The following is a 16,812-nucleotide window of genomic DNA, read 5'->3' on the forward strand; positions in this document are numbered from 1 at the left end:
GCTCCTGAAGGAACCACCATCCTTTCCAGATGCTAATTTCCTTTTTTAAAGACAGGATCTCACTATGCAGCACTGGCCTGGAATTTGCTATGAGGACCAGGCTTGTCTCCAACTCAGATCTGCCTGTCTCTGCCTTCTGAGTGCTGGGATTAAAGGCATTTGCCACCACACCCAGCCCAGATGCAAGGGCCAGACTCCAAAAATGAAAACCTCCTTCTCCCCAAGAAGAGTTCTTTATAAATCTTTTTTCATTTGGTCTTATTGAGACAGGGTCTCCCTGTAGCCCCAGCTGGCCTGAACTCACTATGTAGACTAAGCTGGCCTGGAACTCACAGAGGTCCGCCTGCCTCAGCCTCCCACGTGCTGGTGCCAGAGGCGTACATTACCAGGCCAGGCTGGAGATCTCTTTTAAGCATTAAAAATAATTTAGCACAGTGGTACATGCCTTCTAGCACTCAAGGCAGGGGCAGGTGGATCAGTAAGTTCAAGGCCAGCCTGGTCTATGTAGAGACCCTGTCTCAAAAATGAAAGGAGAAAAAAAGATTACACTAACCTTGTACAATTAAATACCACTAATCAAGAACTCTATTAATATCCAACATGCACTTTATCAGCCTTTTAGAACTGCCATACAGATTTTACATTCCCAAGAATATTAGATGCCTCTCTGATCCTTTCTCCTCATGAGTATGTACTAAGATTTACATTCTTTCTAAATTGCCAAAGTATACAACCGGTATTTTCATCAGAACCTGTATTTCATCACCTTCTGGTCAAACTTTACTTACATCTGACAGATTTTAATGTCCCTTTTTTCTTGTAGCTGAGGATGGTGTTGAATTTCTGATCCTCTGGCCTCTACCTTCCAGCTGCTTAGTTTACAGGTGTGTGTACTACCATACCTCGTGTTTCCGTATGTGCTGGGGGTGGAACCCAGGGCTTTGTATATGCTAGGGCATGCACTCTACCAACTCATCCCCAGTCCTACCTACATGTCCTTTGTTGAATACTGACAGAAATGGCCTTGAGACAGAATTAAGCTGGGTAAGGTAGGATTTCCATTAAGTTCAAGGCCACCCTGGCCTACCTAAGTGAGCTGTGCTATAGAGATCCTATCTCCAAAAAAAAAAAAAAAAAGGATTATATTCTTGACCTGTTTTATATTGATACAATAGACTTAACATTTTTTTTTTTGTCTTTTTGAGACAGGGTCTCCCTGTAGTCCCAGCTGACCTGAAGGTGTGTGCCACCATGCCCGGCTTAAACTTAACACTTTTATGATTGCTGAAAGTGAGCATAAGTGAAAATTTTCAAGTTTTTTATGTGCTTTAAACAAACTTTAAAATGTTAACACATAGTTAAGATTCCAAGGCTGATTTTCTTCAACAAGACAGCCATGATTGTAACCACCTTTTTTTCTCACCATTCAAGAGTTACATCATCAACATGGGCTTTTTCTGAAGCAGCTTTTATGACAGCATCAGCAGCATACTATTGTTTAGTCTCAGCTTAGAAACAATGGGATGGGCAGTGGGTAGAGTGCTTGCCTTAAGGCCCTAGTTTCAACCCACAGCACCACCACTCAAATCAAACCCCTAATTTTAGAATTTCCTGCTCATTATAAAGCAGTCATAATTTTTAGACTCCACACGCCATCCCCTTACCTAGCCAGTACTACCACAAAGACGCAATCATGGTGCCAAGGAATTCCAACTGTAATTCTCTTCTAATCTGTAATGTTTTTTAAAAACTGTGAATTTTATAAAAACTATTAAATAAAGATTTGAAAAATTATCCTGTTTCAGAGGGGCAAGACTTTGAAACTAGCCCTAGAAGTACTCTCAGGGTTTTGTGCTGGGGACATGGCTCTGTAGGAGGCACAGGGCTAAGCCTCTAGTTGCTTTAGGTCAGTCTTAATACACAGGCTATGGCACTCCCTTTTCTTGACCAAGAAATCACTCCTTGGAGTCACTGTTTCTGAAATCTCAATTTTGACATAACAGTGTTTTCTAGAAACGTGAATTACAATTAGTAACTGACACAAATTAATCTAGGACAGACAACATTCCTTTTTCTCCCACACTGACATTTATTACATGAATAACATTTGTAGCAAAAAACAAGTTTAATAACTGAATTCACATTGACAGGTTTCATTTTGATCCATTAGCCAATTTGCAAAAAAGCAGTATTGATCAAAGCAATATGAAAAAGCACCCTTTCCTTGTATAACATCGTAAGTACTCAAAGCTGCTATCAGATGCAAACTCCAGCTGCAGGATTGTTCTGAGTTGGTTTGCACTTTCTTAAATAGTCAATTCATACAATTAAAAACCACCTTTCCTTAGGGTAAGAAACTGAAAACATGTGATGCCCTCTACTTTCTAGAAATATTTTTGGTACTTTGGTCAGGTGCAGAAGGAATTTTACTTGAAAATCTAGGGCTATAAATGTCAACTTCTAACTTTCCCACTCCCTAAAGTTCATAATTTATAACACAAATTGTGAATATTTAAAAATCCAGATACTGCTTAGGTCATTCAGAGCTATGCTTGATAGATGACATTGGAAAAATACAGAACTAGCATTCCTAAAGCCACCTGAACTCATCTTTAGGCTTTTTATTTACAGTGCTGTCCAGAAGAAAAAGTTACACTACTCAATCTATCCCAGATGCCTGCTTAGTAAGAGCTGCAGTTTACGCCAAGTTTGTCCTTGAACATCACACTGTACTACTTTTTGTATTGCTAACAGTAAAACACATCAACCCAAATCTCATGAAGGCAGCACATCCTTAGTAGGAGCAACTATATATAAAAAGTACCAACACCAGTGGTTTGAATATAAAAATTTATTAAGTCAAAGTATGCAACAAATAAAACCTACTGAAAACAGTTTTTTTCCCATCACAGTCTGTTGCTTTACCAAATAATATTTTGAAAACACATTCCTTCAGTCATATAAAGTTCTTAAAATACAAAAGAAATGAAATCTGTAAGAAAGCCTAGTAGACCAGATGCTGTGGTTAGGATTTGTGTTGGTCTTGTTTTCAGTACATCCCACGCCATCCGCCTCCACTCATGCCGCCTTGCCCATAGTAACCTCCACTGCCTCCACCACCACGACCTTAAGAAAAAGACATTAAGAACAGTTATCAGGGATGTCCACAAAAGGCATTAGAAGTACCACCTACACTTTAATTATGGGTACCACCACAAACCAAAAAAACAATCACTTACCATAACCGCCCAAGCCATCAGGTGTGCCGTACCCTCCACTGTAGTTGTTCCCCATTCCCATTCTTCCAACAGATCCATATCCTCCTTGGTTATCTTTACACACACAAAAAGAGAAACACTGATGCTGACTGGCAAGTAGCCAACACTGTTTATTTTAAAAAGTGTATGTGGCTAGGCTTGTGGGGACATGCTGAATTGCTAATAAGGCAGGAAGAGTTTTAAGGCAGCCTGGGCTACGTGAGAACCCCACCCCTACCCACCTGAAAAAACAAAACTTACATACCCATTCCATCTCTGCCATAGCCTCCCATTCCAGAACCTCCCATTCCAGAGCCACCTCCAGGGGTAGAATTCAAGAAGAGCTCAATGTATCGATGTTCTTTAAGGGAAAAAAAGGGGACGGGGAGTGTGAGAGTAATAGTGGAGAGAAAGGTCTGTTGGACCAAACATATCAATTAAAAGTCAGCTAGTATTAAAGTAGATTCATGTGCAGATAAATCAGTTTATTTAAGGTAGCCATAAAGGTCAAACATTTACATGACAACAGTTTTAAGCTCCAGGAATACGAGAGCTTCTTATGACACTATATTTTTAAACAAACATTGCACAAACTCATACACCTAGAAAAAAGATAGCATGCGAAGGACAGCACTTACGCATGTTATTTTTATCTTTGGACATGGCAGCTACTGCATCTTCATGTGTCACAAACTCTACATCTGCTTCTCCTGTTGCTCTGCCATCGGCTCCAATATCAATATGAACTCGTATTGGATTTAGTGGTGAGAAGAACTAAATAAAACAATTATTACTTTTTTATTCCAGTTATTCCACTGCTCTATGTTGCTAAGCTAATTAACTACCAAGGGTCTATGAAGGCTACAGCCTGTAACTCCAGCATTTTGGAGGTATAGGCAGGTCAAGATCATCCCTGGCTATAGAGGTGCTCAGCTTGGGTCATATCAGACAACAGGGAGTACATATTTAAAATGAAAATCGCCGAACTGTGGCTATAGCTCCACAACAGAGCCCTTGCCTAGCATGTATTAGGCCCCAGGTTCAATCCCCAGCACCAAAAAAAGTGCCTAGCATGACCTATGAGGTACACTTTCAATCCTAGTACTCAGGAGACTGAAACAGGAGTACCTTGAATTTGCGGTTGTTTCAGACCCTACTATGGAAACGAAAATCCTACCTGTTTGACCAGTCTTCCACTATTCCTAATTATTTTATGAACATACTTTTTAGTTACTTGAAATTTTATGTAGGGCACAAATACGTATCAATGATTACAGGTAAGGTAGATAATTATTTCAATTTATGTGTGTAAATGTTTAAACTCCATTAAGTGCAGCTGGGTGTACAATGCCTATGAAGGCCAGAAGAGGGTGTTGGATCCCCCTGGAACTAGAGGTATGGATGGTTGTTAGCCATGTAGGCACTGGGAAGCAAACTAGGGTCCTCTGCAAGATCAGTCAGTGCTCTTAAGTGCTGAGCCATCTCTCCACATCCTCATTTATTTATTTGGTCTTAAAATGTACCCATGTTGTGCAGTGCCTGCCGAGATCAGAAGAGAGCATCAGATCCCCTGGAACTGGAGTTAGGGACAGTTGTTGGCTGCTGGGAAGCAAACCCAGGTCCTCTGCAAGAGCAGCCAGTGCTCTTAACCACTGAGCCACCTCTCCAGCCCCTTATTTGATATTAGCCCTTGATCTCAGAGATCTGCATGCTTCTGACGCTTGTATGCTGGGATTAGAGGTGCATGCCACCATGCCTGGCTCTTATAGTCTTTACACTCAAGTTTTTCTGTGATGTTGGGAGTGGAACCCAGGGCCTCCTGGATCTTGGCATTAACTATCAAACATGAAGTATGGGAGTCAGCCTATCATAGTGGTTGCACATAATCCCAGCACTTGGGAAGCCAAGTTAGGAGGGTTGCCAAGTTCTAGTTTAGTCTGAACTACATTGAGACCCTGTCTCAAAACAAAGCAGTAATAATGACAGACAGAAACACCAAGTATAAAACCACAATTACTCACATTAGCAATGTCATTTTCAGTTGCACGGAAAGGCAGCCCTCTCATGTGTACAAAATGACCACCATGAAAACCTGAACTTGCATCACCAGCTCCGCCATAGCCATGTCCTCCCATACCTAAAAGATAAAATTTACCAAGATTATAAATCATTATGGACTCATACATATGGCAAGATATAAAATCCCTATAAAGGAATGTACTGAAATAGGCTTCTATTAACTATTTCCGAAGTCACATTACCCTGAAACTTTACAAAGGAAATATTTCAGAATGAAAGTATTTTTGGTTTACCTCTTCCGTCTCTCATTCTGTCATCAAAGCCCTCATTTCCATAGCCGTAATTATTATAACCACCATAGTCATCAAAACCTCCATAGCCTGTACAAATTGAAGGAAAAAGACGTGAATACCTTTCTGAAAGATTAATTTTGTAGGCTAGTTTACAAAAATCTTATTTTGTGGCAAACAGTCTTTTAGCTTCTTCGTCACATGTCTGCCACCAACTTGGCCCATATAAACAAAGCATTTAACACTTGATGGAAATTAAAAACCTTCACAGGATAAATTCAGACGCAACATGAAAATCAATCTCATCTTTACACCAAGAAGAAAATATACCAATTATCTTCATTTTTATTTTTGCATTAAGTTTCCTAGGTGCCCAGTATGTGCATCAGTCAAGTTCCACAGTTGGTCGTGGGAATCCATGTTTTCATCATCAGGTTTGAAAACTTCATAGGTACTGAAATTACTGCCATTTCTGTATTTCTTGACAAAGTGTCAGGAACACCAAGAAAATGACAACAGAACCTTTGTTCATTACACATACCACCATCATATCCATCACCTCCTCGCCGCATTCTGTCATACATACTTCCACGCCCAGCTCCATAATAACCCCCTCTTCCTCCTAGTGGTCTATCATAGGGTCCGGGTCGCTGTCCCAGCAATCTTCTTGGTGGATCATAAAATCCTTTGATTTCACTCCTGCTGCTCCTGAAGATCTCAATATACCTATTCAAAAATGGTTTAAGGTACAGGCTTCAGCATGAATGCATTAGAGTAAATTAGATAATGGGCAAAATGCAGTAAGCTTTTCTACATCTAAGTACATAACCCAATTTAAATTGCCTAAATAAACCATAAGGTAACAAACATTTTATACCTACAAACTTAAATATTAAATATTTAAGTTTTACATAGACAAATTGAGTGATTTGAAAGCAATTAATGATCAATTTATTTTAGTTTGTTGCCTTTAGTACATGATAGGTGTTTAAGAAAAATAGGTGATTATACAAAAACATTTAACAACATCCTATAAAGAAATGGAAACAATCTAATTTTAATTTAAACTATTAGCATCAATTCCCCACCCAAATCTGTAGTTTCCATGTTAAATTTAGATAATTATCAATTCTTTAAAAACTACCCCAGAAAAATGTTATGGTTACCCCCCCATTTAAGTAAGTGACCCACAACCCCCAAAAATAAAAATTTAACACCATCCCAAACTCTCCATCCCCACCTGTGCCCTATTCTTTCCTTGTGTTTCCCCAGAGCATTTTCTGCTATCTCCTTTGAAGCAAACTGCACGAAGGCCTCCCCTGTGCTTCTCCCCTGGTAGTCCATCGTCAATGTTATCCCATTTGGCACGATTTCCAACCCTTTAACCCAAGGACAAATACCCCATCAAGGGGAACAGTGTTAAAGGCTGAAACATTCCCATCTGAATCAATTATTTAAAACAAGTCTAAAGAAAACAAAACAAAAGGCTTAATTTCCCATCACCCCATAATACAAATGGAATATTTTTCAAGTATCACTGGATTAAATATTTTGTAACCAATGTCTTTTAAAATTACACTCTAAAAGCTCACCTATATTACATGGAAAAAACTACAAATTAAATTTAACTGTGCTCCAAAATGCTAACTCATAGCTAATGTCCACAATTATTCTCAATTAACTGCACATCAATTAACTTTATATACTCTATACATTCTGTACTGAATAGTAACTGGAGCACATGTTTATTTTAATATATAACCAAGATTATCACAATTACAAGTCCCAAATCAAATGGATTCTACAAATCGAAAACTGAGCAAGACACTAAAAATATGCAATTAAAATACTACTAAACTTTGACTAATACTAGAGGTACCTTGAAAGAACTGAACTATTTCCTCTTTGCTGCAACCAAATGGTAGTCCACGAAGTCGTACCGTCCCATCACTAGCGTCATTTGGACCATTATGTTTCATAACCCAATCCATCTCAATACCGTTTGATTTAAATGCTCTAAGAAATAAACAAGCACATACAGGAGTTAAAATATACTCTTATCAAGAGGCCAAACAAAAAACACTTCAGAAGTGCCACAGCAGGAAATACAGGAGCTAAAGTAACTCCTGTGACAACCCACAACACAATGGCTTATTAATTTTCTACAGGAGTTCAGAAAGGCTTCAATGAAACTCAACAGCCTCTGATCGAACTACTTACATACTGATTGCCTAATAAAAACGTATGATTCTAATTCCAGATTACTTATTATTTTAATTGTTTTGAAACAAGGTCTTACTTGGTAGTCTAGGCTAGCCTAAACCTCAAGAAGGCCTCCTGCTGGGATTATAGATAGGCTCAAGTCACCTGCCCAACTGCAAGTTGTTTAAAGTCTGACTCATTTGGAAAGTATATAGCAGTCATTGTTCAAATTGAGAAGTTAAAAAACAAAAACAAAAAGGCAATGTAGCCAGGCTGCAATACTAGCACTTGAGAGGCAGCGCTCCAGGTCATCCTTTGACTACCTGGCAATTTGAGGCCAGCCTGGGCTACAAGAGGCCCTGCTTCAAAAATAAAATAGAGGTCAAAGGTTACTCAAAACCAAATGCCAAAGGCAGATCTCTGAAATCAAAGCCGGTCTCGTCTACATAGAGTTCCAGGCCAGCTGTGCCGGTCTCAAAAAAAAAAAAAAAAAGCAAAACACCCAACCAGATGCCAAGTGAGGCATAGCAGTGCACCCCCCAAGATCCCAGTACTTGGGAGGTTGAGACAGGAGGGCTATGATATGAGACAAGCTAGGACTCCACAGAGACCTAACAAACCCATCAAAGTGAATGTCTTTCAGCAGTAACATATTGTGAAGATGTTTGGGAATCACTGAGGATGTATACAACCAGTATGCTTACTGCTTTATCTTTTTAATCAAGAGGGTTTCAATAAAAGGTAGTATATTCACACAATAAGCCCCCTCCTTCCTCAAAATGCACACACACCCTTGCCACAGCCAGTTACTTCCCCAGAGGCAGCCAGCCACCTTTGCTTTCAAAATTCCAGACCATTTTCAAGAGGCTAATGCAGAAGTCCTTCAGCTGCGGAAACTTACCAGCTCTCACACCTCATCTGCAGCTGTAGGAATTCTACTCACCTGAATATTCCAAACCTTTTTTCCCTCACCTCCTCCCCTGTAAACAATTTCTTCACTTGATTCTTTTACGCTTCAAGATATTTCATGTTAACACCATTCACTAATGGTTAATTCCATGATAATCATCCATTAGAGGCAGCATCTATAAGGGTTAAGATCTCTAGTTTTCTGAACCCTGTGACAGTATACTCCTGCAATCCTAGCAATGGGGAGGCTGAAACAAGAGGTGAATTCAGAAGGCCAAGGCTAGCCTTATTACATGAGACTGTCAAGAAAAGAAAAAAAAAGAGCAGTAAACAAAAATTTCCCTTTCTAGAGTTTCATCAAAGAGCTTAGGAATGTATAGAGAGGCAGTAGAGTAGCAGGCACCAGCCCTTGGAATAAAATGATCCATGCATTAAGGTAATATTTAACTTTTCCAAAAGTGGTTCTTAATCTCTACACGTCTTGTGTGTGCCAGGAGATACGTTCTGAGCCCATCTGGTTTCAAAAATGAAGTCGTTACCACTCTAGGGACAGGACCAAAATGGGAAAAACATTTTTAAATTGGCACAACTGATTCTTAGGTACAGATTTGATAAAAATTTAAGAGCTGGGCATGGTGGCACACACCTTTAATCCCAGCACTTGGGAGGCAGAAGCAGGTGGCTCTCTGTGAGTTCCAGGCCAGCAACCAACCAACCAACAATAACAACAAAAGCATGGTTTTGAGTGACTCACTACTCTGCCATTTACTGCCTACTTAAAATACTTAACTTGTGAGTCTGATATTCAACTATAAAATAGGTGCCAACACCTCACTGCTGTGTTTTACAAGAACTATTTAAATTCTGGTTCTGGCCTGCTTCAGAGTAAACATTCTCTGGTGACAATTTTAAGACTTTATGGGCCCTGTAAAACCAATGAAATATACCACAAAACATCTGAACTGTAAAGGATAGGAAACCATTTTCAGCCCTCCCTCTCCCATTTTCTTAAAAACCAAACAGAAAACAAGAACCAGAGATACAGCTCAAAGGTAGAGAAGTGTGCCTACCTACCATGCATGAGGCCACAGATTCAATCCCCAGCACCACAAAACAAATCCTCCCCCTTCTCACACATGGTGCTTCTGTGGTTTTTCTCTTCCTCAATTCGGAATACTGCTTTTGCAGACAGTATGAACTCAGTTTGGCCTCAACCTCCTTTCCTTATGAAGAGGGTCTCTATAGCTTGGATTCGCCTTCAAGGCACAGCTGTCCTCCTGCTTCAGCCTCGCCCACACCAAGCTTTGGCCTTCAAGTCTTCAATTTCAACATCAATTCTGGGATACAGGCCAGCACCATGACACCCAGCTTAGGACACTCTCCCCCTGCCCCAATGTGAAGACTGTAATAAAATACAGACTTGTACTTCAGTAATAAATGCACGGAAAAGCGCTTCTTAAAAAAGCATAAGACGGGCCAGGCGTGGTGGTGCACGCCTTCAATCCCAGCACTCGGGAGGCAGAGAAAGGTGGATCTCTGTGCTCTGTGCGTTTAAGGCCAGCCTGGTCTACAAAGTTGAGTTCCAGGACAGCTGGGTGAAGACTGTAATAAAATACAGACTTGTACTTCAGTAATAAATGCACGGAAAAGCGCTTCTTAAAAAAGCATAAGACGGGCCAGGCGTGGTGGTGCACGCCTTCAATCCCAGCACTCGGGAGGCAGAGAAAGGTGGATCTCTGTGCTCTGTGCGTTTAAGGCCAGCCTGGTCTACAAAGTTGAGTTCCAGGACAGCTGGGGCTACAGGGCGGATCTTTGTGCGTTTAAGGCCAGCCTGGTCTACAAAGTTGAGTTCCAGGACAGCTGGGGCTACAGGGAGACCCTGTCTTCTCAAAAAGACCCCCCCCCCCAAATAAAGCATAAAACTTAACATTTCTGTGTCTGGAATCTGCTGGTACTAATGAGAAAGGCCTTATGAAAACAACCAAGTATTCTAAATGAAAAACCACTAACTACTAACAATTCCCCTTGTTACACTGATTTACTGTGCCCATGCTGCATATGGGAGCCCTCCTGCCAAGGAGCATGTGGAGGTCAGTGGACAACTTGTGGGAGTCAGTTCTCTCCTTCGGATTAAATTAACAGTATTTATCCAGGAAAAGCTAGCCAGATTTGGATCACAAACTATTTCACTGAGTGACTTTCCATTCCATATCTGAAGGCAATTAACAAAAACTAGTCTAAGCCAGGTGTGGTGACATAGGCCTTTAATCCCAGCACTGGGGAGAGGCAGACAGGCAGATCACTGATCCAGGCCAACCTGGTCTGCCAAGAGTTCCAGGCCAGCTGGGGCTATAGGGAGATCCTGTCTCAAAACAAGATCAAGGCCAGCCTGGTCTACATATCAAGTTCAAGGTCAGCTGGGGCTATAGCTGCTGACAGTTTTGTCAAAAAGATGAGACAAAATCAACAAGAACAAAACCCAAAAAGAATGCCTTCTTTTTGGAATAAATGTGCTGTAAAATTAGACTGTCATGGTAATTTGACAACTGTAATGTAAAAACCACAGAAACAGAATTCCAACAAGAGATGGTGGGTGGACTTGAACTAGGATGGTGGCTCCAGCTGCAATCCCAGCACTTCAGAGGCAGAAGCAATCTACGCCTGTTAAAGTCAGTCTGGGCAACAGCAAGACAACCCCTGCTTCAAAAAGAAAAAAGGCCATGATCCCAGCACTTGGGAAGCTGAGGAAGGCGGCTTGGGGACCAGCCTGCAGTACATACCTAGTTATAATAGCAAGATCCCAACTCAGACAACCAGAAGGAAAACTGTCTTTAGTGTAATCCCATTAAGGAACCTTGAATCCACATCACTTTGTGCTTTAGGGTTGATTCCAGGCTATCTGTACTATCTAAGCCCCAAGGACCTGCTCCCCCCCCACCACGCTTTTAAAAAAAGTATTTTTTTTAAATTTGTATTGCCTGCATGTAGGCAAGTGCACCTGTGTAGGCGCAATGCCTTCGGATGACAGAAGAGGCTGTAGGATCCCTTGGAACTGGAGTTACAGTTGTTAGCTGCCATGTGGGTGCTGGGATTCGAACCTGGGTCTTTTCCATTCAGTGTTAACCGCTGAGCCCCATGGACCTGCTGTCCCCCTTTTGAGGCAGAGTCTTACTTTGTAGCCCTAGATGACCCCGAATGTACCAAAATCAAATTCCTCCCACCTCAGCCTCCCCAGTGCTAGCAGTACAGGCAAATGTCACTACTAGGTTTTTCTTTGGCAATCTGTGACACACTATCACAGAATATCAACAATATGTTGGTCTTTTTTTCCAGCTTTGGTGTTTAAAGCTTGGAAAGTACATAAAAGACTTCTCTTTAACCATTTTCAGGCAGGGTGTCCTTTTTCCTGTTTACTGTCTTCAGTGAAAATCACAACACAATGGGACTGGAGAGATGGCTGTTTAAGAAGCTGGTTGTTCTTGCAGAAAACCTGGGTTCAAATCTCCCAGCACCCACTTGGCAGCTAACAACTGTCCCTAACTACAGTTTCAGGGGATCCAACAGCCTCTTCTGTCCTCCCGGACATTGCACGACACGCGTGCACTTACCTACATGCAGGCAATACACGCATACACATAAAAAGAAAAAAAAAAAGGTATAGAACTCTTCGTATATACACATACATCGTTGTGCCATGACTGGTTGTGTTCCCAAAAGTAAAACGCCTACTTAAAACCAACTTCTAATCTACACAAAACCCATCACTAATCTACCTATCCCGGCCCAAAAGTTCAAAAATCCGTTATATGTCACTGGGCTCCGATCTACTTGAATATACCCATTTCATTCCATTCCTATTGGATGAACCACCCATTTTTCTTAACAAAATTAGTCTTCATAAACTGTAACCCTGGAGAACAAAGATGTACCCTCCGGACGATGTGTACGTACTCTTTTTATCCCCGAAGTTCCAAATCTGGACTGTAGGGGCCGGCTAAGCGTCCTCTCTCCCGGGAGACCAGGGAGCTGCCTTTCTCCGGCCTGGCCCGGGCGCACAAGCCACCGGGTTACAAAAGACAGCGGCGGTCTCCTTTGTCCCGGGCCTGGGAAAGGGGCGCCGCGCCGCCACCGGCTCTGCCTTCCCCAGCCCCCGCCTCTCCCCGGCAATCTGCGTCATTGGGCCTCGCCGTCCAGGTAGCCCCGCCGAGACCTCGGAGGGAAGACGGGCAGAGGGAGGACCGGCGGGAGGACACGGGAGGGAGGCCCGCCGGGCGCCATTTCCACCCGAAGTGCGCGGCGCAAGTCTCCGGGCTCCCGGCCTGACCTCACCTTCCCGGGAGCCCCGACCCAACCCTCCGCCATCGGCTTTCCGAAGCACTTTCCGGAAGCTGGAGAACAAAACAGTAGCCCGAACTGATAAAGGCGGGAAGGCGACCGGACCGCGCCACCGGCTCCAAGATGGCGGCGGCCCGGGGAAAGCGGGGAAAGGCGGCCGGATGGGCCTAGGGCTCCGACTTGGTTTTAGCTCCGGGCTCGAGTTCCGCCCGGCCCGGCCGCAGCGCCCCAAGCTGGGCGTTCTCCAGGCTAGACACCGCCCGAGGCCGGAGCGGCGAGCTCCACACCCTCCACCCGCTCCCGGGCTCCCTCGTCGACCCCCCGACTCCGCTCTCCGCACGGCCGGCCCAACCTACCCCCTTCTACTTCAGATAACCAGTCGGGCGCTGGCCACGCCGGCGCCGGTGCTCGCCGAGGTCGGGCCGTGGGCGGGGACACGCCGTGCGTCCCGGGTCGAGTTCCCCACAACGGTTTTCCCCAACCGTCTCTGAAGGTAGCAACCGCTGAGGGAGCTGCGCAGCAGAGCAACTGACTTGGGGGGATGGGAGAGAGCGAGCCGGGCAGAGGGGGCGGGGCGAGGAGCCGGGCGGCCGCACTACTCTCGCGATACTTGGCCGGCTGCTCCGCCAGGGGCCAAGGCGGTGCGAGGTGCGCATGCGCATTGTGGACCGGACCAGTGAGATGGGCAGGTGGATTCCGTACTTCTTGCTTACCCAATAACCGTCAGATCTCAGAGCTCCTCTTTGCTGCCTGTCGGGGAGGGCGTGACGGGAGGGGGCGGGGGAGGGGGTGTCTGCGGAACCGTGGTATCGCCGTTTGCAGACGCTCCTGCTCCGCTGGGGGTCAACCCCCCAGGCCCCGCCCCTTACCCCACTTTGAAAGACAGCCACGTGGTTCTGACCCCCAAACCCGAGAAAGGCTTTTCTCGTCCACCATGTTTGCATTATGTAGTTACTGTTTCTTGTCCAGTAAGACACAAATTTTCCACCGGGCTCCCGGCCTGGGGTTCCCCCTTTGCTCTCTCCACCCCTAGCGCTGCCAGCCGCCCCGCAGCCTGCCTGGTCGTACCTCGCAGGTTTGGTTTCCTACCTACCGCGATTCTATTTTCCGTCCCTTACGATCCCCGTGACTCATCCTCGACTCGTGGCAGTAGACTAAGGGTTTTCTAAATAGACTTTGGTAGTTCTGAAAATTGTGCTTACAAGAGACACCTAGGAGATAGTGGGGGGGTGGAGGGGGGGTCTTGCTACCAAGAGTCTGTGTGATTCATGCGGTTTGGTTAGTTTTAATACAAATGCACGTCGAATTTCTGGGAAGAGCGGTGAACAAAACAAGTTAAAGGGCGAAGATAGTGCGAGGGAAGGGAGGAAATGGGTTTTACTATAGTAGAGGCAGGATGGGTTAGGGTTGTGAACGTGGAGCTAGGTTGTAATCACCCTCCAACGCCCGGTCCAAAGATTGCTTTGTGCTTCAAACGTTGTGAAAGCCCGTTTAGTGGAATGGAGCCTTCATAGCATGGAAAGATGAATTTTATTTACCATGAGATTTGTAGTGTGTAGAATGGAGATAGAAAGCCAATTAACTGAGGGGTAATGGAAACTTTCATTTCACTGCTTTAATTCATCTTCAGACTTTAAATATGTCGCAGGTAAGAATTGCCTGGGTCATTAGTGCCTTACTGCCATTTTTTTTTAGTCCAAAATACTCAGAGAAAGGGGGGAGGGGCTTTGTGGTCATCGTTATTAAGACAGAAAAACCAAAAGAGGATGTAGTGGCTGCAGTAGCTCACATTTGAACTAAGCACAGTAAGCAATTCGTTGTCTTTGATTTTTGGTAGCCAAGGATGAGTTTGAACTCCTGACCCTCCTTTCCCCACTTCCCAAAGTGCTGGGCTCATCTGTCTTTGTCTAGCTCTGAAAAAGAGCATTTTCCAGGTGAGTTTCGTCTTCCAAGAAAAGTGAAAATAGTTGCCCAAGGTCATAAAGTTAAATGATAGAACTAGGTAACACTAAACCCTTTTTGTGGTTACAGATAAGTTAGTTTATTGACTGGAAATTTTTGTTGAAACTGTTGTCCTGTTAGCTCTGTGACTCCCTTAAACACCTTTGCTTTTTAAACCTTTCTTTTTTAAATAGCTGGGGATTGAATTTAGGGTCTGAAGCATGTTCTCTCTTTTAAAAGTAATTAGTCTGTTAGTAAAACTCAAGCCCCACACTTTCAGTTCTTCCCTCGCTCCTCCTTCCATGGGCTTAAATTACACAGCTGCGCTGGGCATATAGTTCAGGGGTTGAGTGCTTACCTAGCATGCCTGAGGCCCTGGGTTCAATCCCCAATAACACACACGTGAACACACACACACACACACACACACACACACACACAAATATCCTTGTGGTTACCTGGGGCCCACCTTGACAATCCAGAATAATCAGTTTATTATTTTTTCTGTTAGCAACCTAATTCCTCCTTGCTATCTCTGTGAGTTCAAGGCTAGCCTGGTCTACATAGTGAGTTCCAGGACAGCTGGGGCTACAGGGAGACCGTGCTTCAAAAAGACAAAGAAACCCAAAATATACTCTTGTACAACTTTGGGGAGAAATATTTTAGCTTCTATATGTATTAACAAGGCTTGAAACTTCAGGATGTTATGTAAGAAGTTTGGAGATAGGAACTCCTAGGGGTTATCCAGCAGGTTAACTACAACATCAAAAACCATGTGAGTTCCAGGCCAGCCTGGTCACCTTGTGAGTTCCAGCCCAAGCACTGAGAGCTACACAGTGAGACCCTGTCTCAAACACCCCAGAAACCACATTCTTGCTGGCCACATACATTTGATCCCAGCACTTGGGAGGCAGAAGTAGGCAGATCATTATGAGCTGGTCTACATAGAATTCCGGGCCAGCCAGGGCTACACAGTGAGACCCTGTCTCAAACAAATAAATAAACCAACATCCCATGCACATTTTTCCTTGTCTAAATTAAAAAATTTTTTTATTATTTTTCTTTTATGTGTACGAGTGTATTGCCTGCGTGTATGTGAGTGCACCCGTGTCATGCAATGTTTCAGAGGTCAGAAGAGGGCTTCGGATTCCCCTGGAACTGGAGTGCCGCCATGTGGGTGCTGGGAATTAAACCCAGCTCCTCTGCAAGAGCAGCCAGTGCTCTTAACTGCTGAGCCATCTCTCCAGCGCCCCCCCATCTAAATTTTACCTTTCTATCTTATTTGTCCCTTCATGGTGCAAAGACCAGATCTTTGCACTTCCAGCATCAACAACATGTTCAACACAGGAAAAAAGAGGAAGGGTGGGGCAGGCTCTTCTCTTAGCTGTGCTCCTTTTATCAGAAAGCAAAATCTTTTCCCCAAATCCCTGTAGCAATCACTCCCTAACTGAGTCCTATAGCCATCTCAAGCGGCAAAGGAATCTGGAAGGTTGAGCAACTGGCAAAGGGAGGGAGATTGTCCTGCCTGGGTTCAGGCCATTTACAGCTCACTGGGGCTCTGCATCCCTATAGCCAAACAAACCCCAGTACTTCCCGGACAGACAGGGAGGGCTGTATGTGTTTTGAGTGGAGGGCTAGGGACATCTAGCTGTTGAACAGGCAAATGTCACCAGTGAATCCATTCCTTTAAGCAGACCTTTTTTTTTTTTCATTTAAGAAGCAACCCAGTAATTCTAGAAGCCTAAAAAAGGTACTTAAAGGTTGGATTTTTCCTCAGTAATGAATTTAATTAAAAAAAAAAAAAATCAAGGGGGCTGGAGGGATGGCTCAGCGGTTAAGAACACTGGTTGTTCTTACAG

At 43.7% G+C, this 16,812-nt stretch overlaps 2 protein-coding genes across 7 annotated transcripts in view; one reads left to right on the forward strand and one right to left on the reverse strand.

Annotated features, from left to right (window-relative positions):
• Positions 1 to 2,410: 2,410 nt before the first annotated feature.
• Positions 2,411 to 13,507, reverse strand: Hnrnph3 (heterogeneous nuclear ribonucleoprotein H3). Of its 5 annotated transcripts, none has more exons than XM_008832652.3 (10): positions 13,369 to 13,507; positions 7,446 to 7,582; positions 6,807 to 6,945; positions 6,153 to 6,292; positions 5,570 to 5,656; positions 5,279 to 5,394; positions 3,896 to 4,031; positions 3,523 to 3,618; positions 3,240 to 3,332; positions 2,411 to 3,126 (listed from the first exon to the last, which is right to left on the reverse strand). In XM_008832652.3, the coding sequence occupies exons 2-10, from the start codon at positions 7,555 to 7,557 to the stop codon at positions 3,050 to 3,052; spliced, it is 996 nt and encodes a 331-aa protein (XP_008830874.1). In that variant the 5' UTR covers positions 7,558 to 7,582; positions 13,369 to 13,507; the 3' UTR covers positions 2,411 to 3,049. The 5 variants fall into 5 exon arrangements, with proteins under 5 accessions (XP_008830874.1, XP_008830872.1, XP_008830873.1 ...); XM_008832650.3 differs by having other exon boundaries at positions 6,108 to 6,292; XM_008832651.3 differs by lacking the exon at positions 13,369 to 13,507 and adding an exon at positions 12,629 to 12,758 and having other exon boundaries at positions 6,108 to 6,292.
• Pbld (phenazine biosynthesis like protein domain containing) overlaps positions 12,747 to 16,812 on the forward strand; it is a 26,501-nt gene continuing 22,435 nt past the window's right edge. Inside the window, exon 1 of one of the 2 annotated variants that reach the window (XM_008832649.3) lies at positions 12,747 to 12,871. The gene's annotated coding sequence lies outside the window, so the exon portion shown is untranslated. Of the gene's footprint in view, positions 12,872 to 13,379; positions 13,506 to 16,812 lie in introns of those variants that run through there. The other variant, XM_017798043.2, reaches the window with a different exon arrangement.

The sequence above is a fragment of the Nannospalax galili genome, unplaced genomic scaffold (assembly GCF_000622305.1).
Source record: "Nannospalax galili isolate Female #2095 unplaced genomic scaffold, S.galili_v1.0 scaffold156, whole genome shotgun sequence".
Taxonomy (NCBI): Eukaryota; Metazoa; Chordata; class Mammalia; order Rodentia; family Spalacidae; genus Nannospalax; species Nannospalax galili.